This window comes from Mustela nigripes, chromosome 3, assembly GCF_022355385.1.
Source record: "Mustela nigripes isolate SB6536 chromosome 3, MUSNIG.SB6536, whole genome shotgun sequence".
Classification (NCBI taxonomy): domain Eukaryota; kingdom Metazoa; phylum Chordata; class Mammalia; order Carnivora; family Mustelidae; genus Mustela; species Mustela nigripes.
In genome coordinates, this window is record NC_081559.1 from 76,517,877 (window position 1) to 76,528,291 (window position 10,415).

The 10,415-nt window shown below is 36.5% G+C and overlaps 1 protein-coding gene across 2 annotated transcripts in view; it reads right to left on the reverse strand.

The window, feature by feature from the left end:
* PDE1A (phosphodiesterase 1A) overlaps positions 1-10,415 on the reverse strand; it is a 351,047-nt gene that overhangs the window by 66,181 nt on the left and 274,451 nt on the right. For both annotated transcript variants that reach the window (XM_059394291.1, XM_059394292.1), the window contains one exon: positions 5,374-5,556. In XM_059394291.1, the coding sequence (XP_059250274.1) occupies positions 5,374-5,556 (183 nt within the window). The remainder of the gene's footprint in view (positions 1-5,373; positions 5,557-10,415) is intronic.

Here is a 10,415-nt window from a genome sequence, read left to right on the forward strand (position 1 = left end):
GGAAGAAACATGTAACTATGAATCATGTCCCTTCATTTTCATATTGTCAGTCCATTGGCAAGCTACATTCCTAGACTATACTGTTGTAACTTTTCCCAAAATGCCTGAACAAAGTAAAAATTTAATGATTATATCATTAATTTATGTGAGGGAGATTAATATAAGAAATAGCCACTTGGAAAATATTTTGCTATTTTATAAGACTACTACAGAAGACACTAACTTTTTTTTTTTTTTTAAGATTTTTAAAATTTATTTATTTTAGGGAGAGAGAGAGTACAAGCATGAAGGCAGAGAAGGAGAGGGAGAGAGAATTTCAAGCTGACTCCACATGGAGTGCTGAGCCTGATGCAGGACTTACTCTCACAACACTTAGATCATGACCTGAGCCAAAGCCAAGAGTCAGACACTTAACTGACTGAGCCCCCAGGTGCCCCTAGATACTAAGATTTTTGATTCAAGGTACCTTATGGATTTAAAAGCCACAAAATATATTTCTTAGTTTCTATGTAAAACCTCTCTTTTAAAGATAATAAATGCCAATAATTCATGTCTCTCTCTCTCTTTTTTTTAAATTTTTAATTTTATTTATTTTTAAAATTTTTTATTTTTTATAAACATATATTTTTATCCCCAGGGGTACAGGTCTGTGAATCGCCAGGTTTACACACTTCACAGCACTCACCAAAACACATACCCTCCCCAATGTCCATAACCCCACCCCCCTTCTCCCAACCCCCCTCCCCCCAGCAACCCTCAGTTTGTTTTGTGAGATTAAGAGTCACTTATGGTTTGTCTCCCTCCCAATCCCGTCTTGTTTCATTGATTCTTCTCCTACCCACTTAAGCCCCCATGTTGCATCACCACTTCCTCATTTCAGGGAGATCATATGATAGTTGTCTTTCTCTGTCTCTGCTTGATCTCTCTCTCTCTCTTTTTAAAAGATTTGTTTATTTGAGAAAGAGAGAATGCCAGTGAGGGTAGGGGTGGAGGGAGAAGGAGATAAGCAGGCTCCCCAATGAACAGGAAGCCTGAAGTGGGGCTCTATCCCAGGACCCTGAGATCATGACCTGAACTGAGGCTAAGAGACGGTCATTTAAATAACTGAGCCATCTAGGTGTCTCTCATGTTCCTCTTTTGAATCTTGACTTCTTAAAAGCTCAGAATTAAAATATTGCATTTATGTATACCTCTAGCCTACCTTCCTTAATAAAGTATTTCCCCATTTTATCACAGAGACCTTATTACTTTATTTCACTATTTCCATTTAATGTTTATTTTAAATGACCCAATAATTTTTGAATGTGGGTAATTGGTTATAATAAAAAATCATCCTTATTCTCTATCTCTCAGAAGATTTCAGAGCATTTTATAAATAAAAATACTTATATTAATTACTACATTGAGATAGGTATAATTATGGTAGTTTTGCAGGCAAGGAAAATAGTAATTGTACTATAACAGATCCAGAAAATAATTATTGTCAATAATGATATTTAGTTGTTTTGTGGGATTTTTTTGGGGGGGGAGACAACAGTCTTTTCTATCTATTCTTCTAGTCTTTACTACTAAAAAATAGAGAGATGGGAAATAAAGGATGATGGATTAGGAAAATAAGGTCAATATAATAATAAGGAGTAAGAAATTTAAAAAAATTAAGTAACTTTCAATCCTTGTGATTTCACGTCACCAAAAGGCAGTAGGATACAGCAAAAAGAAGACATGCTTTAAATAACAGACTAGCCTCTCACTAGCTATGTGACCTTTGGAAAGCTATATAATGTCACTCATCTGTAAAATGAGGATAATTATAAGTTTTTTGTGATGAGTAAATGATATAAATGTCTAGCATAATATAATAAGTGCTCAATACAAGAAAGCCATTAGTATCATTGATGTTACTGTTCTCACTACTCTGCAGCCCATGCTGTTGCCTGCAATTCTTAGGTTCGGGGCTCCCAGGGCTCTGTCAGAGCTCTGGTGCTGATCTCTTAGAACTGGAATAGGCTTAAGGAGTGAATGTCAGGGTGCATTCTCATTACATGGAATATAAAGCAAGACCAAGAAGATTATCCTTCTGAGGAAATGGAGGAACTTCCCCATTATCTTTCTTAATCCTATAATTGGAAATAAAGTATTAGGACAAAAAAATAAGGATGACTGGAATCAGAATCTGTTTGTGGCAGACCGTAATACCGCTGCCTCACACTTGAGTAAATAACTGACATATTACAAGTTGCTGAAAAAGAACAATGAATTTCCTGGACGCCTGCAGGTGTTGAAAGTCCAGCTGGAAATACGGTAGATTATTTTTGGAAGCTTTTACTACAGTTGCAATGTGTAATTCAAGAACTCAAAAAAACTCCACGAAAACTAAAAACTGTCTTATGTCAGATGTTGTGTTAGGTAAGAGCCCAGAGCGAACAAGAAAAAGACAGGCACTGCTTTTATGAGGCTTACTGAGCAGTGAAGGGGGCAATAAATAAAAAAACACATGATTACAAGCAGCACTCTGTGCTGTGAGGTAAACCACTGGTCAGGGCAGACAAAGTGATGAACGGTGTGCACAGCGATCAGGGAAGGCGTCTGGAAAGACAGGAAGGGCCAGCCAGGAGCAGGGGCAGGGAAAATCATTTTTGGTAGAGGGAATAACAGGATTATGGTTCCAAGGGAAGAAAGGGTTAGGGATGTGCATTGAAATTAGAGCAATATAGAAATTCAGTCAAAAATGAAGGTAGCACTTGATGAGACAAGAAAGTTAAAAAGTGCTGAACCCTGCAAAACCATGATACAGAAATCACCCTTAATACCAAGTGAAATGGAAAACCATCAAGAGATTTTAAGCTTAGGAGTGACAGGGACTAATTTATATTTTAAAATGTCCCTGTAGAATGACTTGTTTGGAGAGGGCAGTTGAGGAAGTGAGGACCCAACTGGAAAGCTACGGTCCTGTTTCTGATGGCAGATGACAGAGCTGGGGACTAGGGTTTCAGGAGGGGAGATGGCGAAGTGAGCAGATGGGAAAGTGCAACTGGGTAATGGAATTGCAAGGACCTGTGGAGGCATGGAGTCTTGGGAGGGGAGACTTGAGAGAATACTCAGGAAGGCTTTCTAATTTTCAAAATGGATGACAATTATCTTTGAAAATTCAAGATAAACATAGGTTCCTATTTTATGCACCAACTAATGGGGATTTCATTTCCATATGTTTGTAACATACTGATTTCTTCAAGACTGTTTGCCAGTTAAGTATATTTGATATTTCTATAGGTCATTAAGTAAAATGTTTTATGTAGCATATGAAAAAAATGAACACTTAGCATACCAATAAATTTTTACGGAAATCTTAATCTTTCACAGGATAGAAATAGAAATTTACTCCCACAGTTTGCCTTCTTTTCAGTTTGCCAAGTTCTACAATATTTTCTTGAAAAAGACAAAATATATATTCTTTCAGCAAATCACAAATATTCCCTTTTACCTGTGATTCTCTCACTGACTTTCTGAACTATTATTGAGATATTTTTGATTTGGTGTTAATGAAAATCAGTAAATGTCATACATTTTCCTAAATTGTTTTAAAGTTATGGTTATACCATTATAGATAATCTTTCTCTCCAGCCCTGCTTCCCTGTTGCAGATTTCTGGTCCCACCTGGCAGAGTTGGGACCATTTTATATACCTTAAAAGGGGGTGTGGTTATCACTTTACCACACTAATAAAATTGTTTCTTATGAGGATTCTTTTTTCAAAGCCAATTAAATATGGCTAATAAAATACTCAAAATAATTTAAATAATCACCAAGTGGTGGTTATTGTGGATAATAGAGGCACAAAGCAAGAACTTCAAGCTTTATGTGTTGTAGTTATATTTTTAAATGGCATCGAATACTTCTTATTATACATTCTCATTTACATTTTGGGAACCCAAATGTGTTTCCTATTTTTCTTTTAACAGGAAAATTAAAGTGTATAATGTTCATTAGAAATAATAACTAGAGATGTCAGAAGATGAAAAATGATGTGGTCTCTCTAAAATTTAAGTATATTGACCAAAAAATTCTCTCTTCAATTTTATTAGTTTAAAAATGTTTCATCTTTTTATATATATAACTTAATAAAAAGTAATTGTTTTTTAATCTAAGGGATTTCTAATAACTAGTTTTCAGAATTGTCAGATGTCATCTTTATTTCAAGTAATTTCTTTAGCTTTAATTCTGGAACATCTTGTTTCCTAGACAGAAAAATAGACTATATTCTTAAGGGCTAGACAAATACAAAATTAGGCCACATTAGCATGTATTTCACATGAGAAACTACAGTGATTTGATTTGGTGCTTCTAGGGGCCATCAAGTATTCCTTGCTTTAGTGACAGAAATGTCAAAGAACTCTACAAAAGCTACATAAGGAGCTTTTCTCCCATGATGCAAAGAGGATGGTCTTTTTGACTTAATGCAGAGAAAGTCTTATTTGATTTTATTATGAAGTATAGAATTTGTTTTATGAAAAGTTACATTTTATTCCAGTAAAATTAGTTGTGTAATGTATGAATGTGATGCATGAATGTGGTATAATTTAATAAATAATAGGTGTGGTATAATTTATACAAATATATACAAACAATGTATGAATGTGGTATAATTTAATAAATTAATAAAGTTACTCTCAAAGCTACATTTGAGGTACACTAGGCATTCAAAAGTCTGCTTTTAGTCTTTTCTTTTTTTTTTTTTTTTAATTTTTTATTTTTTATAAACATATATTTTTATCCCCAGGGGTACAGGTCTGTGAATCACCAGGTTTACACACTTCACAGCACTCACCAAATCACATACCCTCCCCAATGTCCATAATCCCACCCCCTTCTCCCAAACCCCCTCCCCCGGCAACCCTCAGTTTGTTTTGTGAGATTAAGAGTCACTTATGGTTTGTCTCCCTCCAGTGGGTAGTCTTTTCTTTTTAAAAAATATTTAATTTATTTATTTGTAAGAGAGAGAGAGCACACAAGCAGGGGGAAGAGGAGAGGGAGAGGGAGAAGCAAACTGCCTACTAAGCAGGGAGCCCGACATGGGGCTCGATCCCAGGACCCCAGGATCATGACCTGAGCTGAAAGCAGACACTTAACTGACTGAACCACCCAGACACCCCAGTCTTTATGTCAATTTAAAAGGAATTAAAGTAATAAACCCAGGACAAAACAGTTTTGTTAAGGCAAATTCATAATGAAGTTCTAAATTTGCTCATTCTGGGTATACTTACAATTGCAGTGTTCCTCAATAAGTAAAATGTTTGGCTCATATAACTTTGTGATGATAAGTATATCTCCTACCTTCCAAATTTTATTATCTTGAAATACTAACAATTTCACTTACCTCTCCACAAAAATTCCAGCTTGAACAGCATGCACAATGCTTCGAAATTTTGGCTTTTCCTCAGATTTCTTTTTCATCATCCCCATTTTCCGTGTGAAGGTGGATGCCAGCCAGTCCCGTACTTCTGATGGGACCGAATCTGTCTGAATGTCACTGAGTTCATCTTCAGTATCCAGCAGTCTTCTACAAAAATTTATACCGATTAAACTTTAGGAAAAAGTGAAGAAAAACCTAACAATAAACAAACATTGCAATGGGATTGAAAATATAGCAAATCACTCTCTGATCATCCCTTAGTATGAGCTACTTAAAAAAAAAAATAATTGGATTAACATTTGAAAAGCTCTGAATTTCTCAAATTGATCATCTTCTGAAGGCCAACACTAATGGAGTTGAGCATTTACAGCTTTCCAAATGAGATACTGTCATACCCGGCTGGAGACACCAATTCATATACTATTCTAGTCATGAAGAGAACTAAAATAGAGAAGAGAGTTCATAAAAAGATGTCTGTTATTAAACGAGGCAACTGGACTGGAAAGAAAACAAGGAGTAGAAGTTATCAAAGTCGTCTTATATTTGCTAGTCATGCATGTATACAATGCAGCTAGCACAGGCTGCTTGCATACGGCCTTGGAGTCTACAGGTCATTCACATGTGTTATTTTATTTGAATGCTATCTCTAAATTGTAGGAAAATAAGACATCAAGTACTCTAACATTCATTATGAGATCAAGATCATAGATTAAAAAGAGAAGAAAAAAAGATAAACAGATTATTTCAAAAACTCATTTTAGATAACAGGGCCAGTGGAAGTGGAAGAGTTAAGGGCAATCTGCCCAAGTTAAGGGCAGATCCTGTCTTGAGGGTGGACATCAGTTGGCCAAGGAAATGAAATACATCAGTGGGGAAGTGAACAGGAAGTGAAACAACTGCACTGTCCTATCTTCTAGAAGCTCCAGATAGACCACACTGCCCGGACGGGTGGGTGTAGTACCTATGTTGAGGCTGGTCAGCTCCAGTGATCCAGAACTTCCTAAAGGTCTGAACTGGGAAGACCGTGTGAAAGCCTCCCCACAAACGACAAAAACATTCCACAGAGCAATTGAGCTTTGCCTCCAGGAAGAGCACAGGCCACTTCTGTCTGTCACTTGACTTTGTTAATTCCATGTTAGTGCACCAGTTTAATAATTCAGAGCTAATTTTAGCACGCTTTGGTTTTGGCTTTGGGGTTCCATTTGCCCCAAGTAAATCTCTTTGTGTAGGGTGAATCCCAAGGATCATAAGCTGATGGAAGGAAGACAGAATGATACTGCATGCTAAAGCCTCCAGAACAAGTCACACCATCTTGAGTGGGCAGGGACCAAGAAAAGGGCAAAAAAGGTAGAAAGCCCATCCACAGCACCCAATACTACCAAGAACAGTCTCAAAACGTTATATGATGACCTCTATGTGGGGCTCTTTTCTAGAAACATTTAGAGCACAGCCAATTGCCGATATTTACAAATGTGTTATGAAATGCCTTATGACACAATATATACAACTTCAGTGCTGGAGTTACAAAACTACAAGTATACATATAAAGATACAAGAGCCTTGCATAATTGTAAGTTAATACTGATTAATACTTTCTTTGTATCTTTTTTAACTTTCTTTCGGAACTTACGTTTGGGTGGTTTTGATTTATGCTTAATACACTGACATTGGAACGCAAGGCAAAATATGTTTTTAGCATTTTGTCTATATTAAATCGGATTGTTTAGCCCACTGCATCAAGACACAACACTATATGGTCTGAAAATACAGGGCTTATGCCCTTTCTATTACTTCTTATCTAGTGATCAAATAAAAACACAGAACAGGACAGGTGGAATGGGAACCAATGTGGTATAATCCTGGGATGTCACGGAGCTCCAAGAATTCTCCTGCTGCCTTGTTTTATCAGCTACTCCAAGTAGAATGACAGGCATACATTGTGTTGGTGGTCAATTAATGTTGATATCTTTAAGGCTGTATGTTCTAAATTCATAAGTCATCTAAGACATATCATCAACAAAATCAGCATATGGAAATGATCTGTCAAATACAGATATGAGACTTAATGCACATTACCTTCCATAAGGTGAGTGGGCCTCATCCTATTAATTAAAGGCCTTAAGAGATAAAACAGAGATTCCCTTAAGAGGAAGGAATTCTACCTTCAGACTGCTTTCAGACTAAAGATTGTTAATATTTACTCCTGCCAGAATTTCCAGCCAGAGGCAGCCTGTTCTGAAGATTTCCATCTTCCTAGTCCCCATAATCACATGAACGAATTCCTTGAAATTAATTTCAATCTCTCTCTCTCTCCCTCTCTCATCCTCTCTTTCTAATAATATAAAGGCTAAGGATATATAGATATAGATATATAGAAATAGATGTAGATAGATACAGATATAGATATATAAATATAGATATATAGAGATATATGCTATATATGTAATATATATACATAAAGACTAAGGAAGAATATTTCTATCATTCATGAACATTATGTGGTAACTATCAACTTGGATTATAAATCTGATAGATGACAAAGGCACAACTCTGCATTATATTAATTTTCACTTAATAGAGCACATCACTTATCCTTTTGGTTGTGAAATATAAAAAGCATTTGCAGGGCACTAAAATGTCTTTTTAGCAATTATGGGTATAATACCAAACTATCATTTCATGTATTAATAGCTCTTTTTTAAAAATTGCTGAATCATAATTTATTGTGTGGATATCCAGTTTGCTTATACACTCAGCCATGGTCATCTTATTTGCTTCTAAGTTTTGACAATTACAAAAAGGCTGTTACAAATAGTTGTATGCAGACTTTTTCAGACTTTCATTTGCGTAAATGCCAAGGACCACAATGGTTGGATTGCATAGTAAGAGTATGTTTTTTTTTTAAAGATTTTTTTTTTTTTTTAAATTTGACACAGAGAGAGAGAGAGAGAGATCACAAGGAGGAAGAGAGGTAGGAAGAGGGAGAGGGAAGCAGGCTCTCTGAGGAGCAGAGAGCCCGATTGTGGGGCTTGATCCCAGGACTCTGGGATCATGACCTGAGCCAAAGCCAGAGGCTTAACCCACTGAGCCACCCAGGTGCTCCAGTATGTTTTGTTTTTTAAAGAAACTTCCAAACTGTCTCCCAAGGTGGCTGTACCATTTTGCACTCCTACCACCAATGAATGAAAGAGAGGCCAAGTCACCATCATCTCTCTCCTGGCCTGCAGTAGCCTCCTACCGGTCTCCCAGTTCTTGTCCTGAACCCCTTCAGTCTCTTCCTTCTGCAGCCAGATTGCCTCTTTTAAAGTATGAGTCAGACCTTGTCAATGCCTAATTCATTAAGTCCTATGTAGCTCATCACAAGCCCCATCTCTACTTTCATCTCTTAACTCGTTTCCCCTTATATATTTTGTTCCAGCAGTGCTGACCTCCTTGCTGTGCTCAATGCTCCCGGGCTTGCTTCTGCTCCAGGGTCTCTGCACTTGCTGTTGGCTTTGCTTAGACTCTCTTACCCTATTTGGCGGGGGGTGGGGGTGGGGGGGGAGGTATTTTCTCACTGTATTCAGGGAAAGAAGGCTTCCCTGTTCCCTCACACCAACTCAACCAGCAGACATCTCTATTCTGTCTTTTAGTCCTACTACCGACTTCTTAGCACTTACCATTACTTGATATCATGTTGTATGTTTCCTGGTTCTATGTTTCATCCACTAAACCATAAAGACTTTGGGAGCAGAGAGTTGGTCTCTTTTTGAGTATTGTTGTATCACCAGCACCCACAACAGTGCATGGCACAGAGCAGGAGATGAACATGTATCTACTATATGTCTAGGAAAGATCTAGAGGTATTTACACTAAACTTGCAAGTGATTACTTTTGAGGAGTAGAGTTAGGATGGGGATGATGGAAGAGACTTTAGAGTCCTATATTATTTGACTGATAATAAGCAGCAGTAACCTGGGAGTGAATTCACTATTGTCAATCATTCCCTTCATTGCCTTTAGGATAATTTGCCTTTGAATAACCCCTTTACAATTCTTTGAAGTAAATTGCAGGGCAACATGAACATCTGGTGTGGAAAAGACATTAAACATTTTTTATGGAATTTTTAATTGTAGGCACAGTAAAAAGAAATTTTAAAGATTGTACACATCGTTTGCATGCCTTTAGCCCAGGAAGTCAGTATTTCTGTTAAATACTAACTCTTTTAGACTCAGTTCTCTAGTAGAGTTAGTAGGACATTCCTAAGGAAGCTATAAATAGTTGTAGCAGATTTACTAAGATAATTATTTTCCAGTTTGGAGAAAAGAAACTTGAAAGACATGTGAGTAAAAACCTAAATATAAACAAATTTTTAAAAAACCAACACACCTAATGGCACATATTTTTCCCGACTTCTCTATGTCTCTCTCTTCTCCCTTTTATTCTCCCTTTCCCTGGCACCTGCCTTATACTCTCTGTCTTCCTGCCTCTGAGTACTACAAGGACTCTTCGGATTTCATTGGATCATGCTACATAGGGCAGAAGCAGAACTATAATATAATATGGAATAATAATCCCGACTTTTGCTAGAGAATTATAAACAGTTTTCCTATACATCTATTTGAGACATGTGAAAATATCTGAATATTTACAGAAGATTATGTCACAGGGAAAACATGTAAGACTATGTTGTCCCCTCATTTCATTTTTGAAACAAATTTGTGCAAGTAGGTTTGATAAAATAGGATCTCAAATACTGTAATTAATTTTACTTTCAAAATATCCAATAGCTCAATTACTCTTCATACTAATGTTAGATGGCAGAGTAAGCATAATTGCTTATATCATGAGTGCTCTTGAAAAATCAAAACTTTGTCTTTAAGAATCTTAGAACATGAAATATAGTCACCAGTGCATCTTCCTTAGGAATTCTTAAAATGCACTGTATAGAAAGTAAATGATAAGGAGTGTATGTGTAAAATGTTATCACTGTTGACCTCTGAGAAATCCTTCCTCTGATATAATGT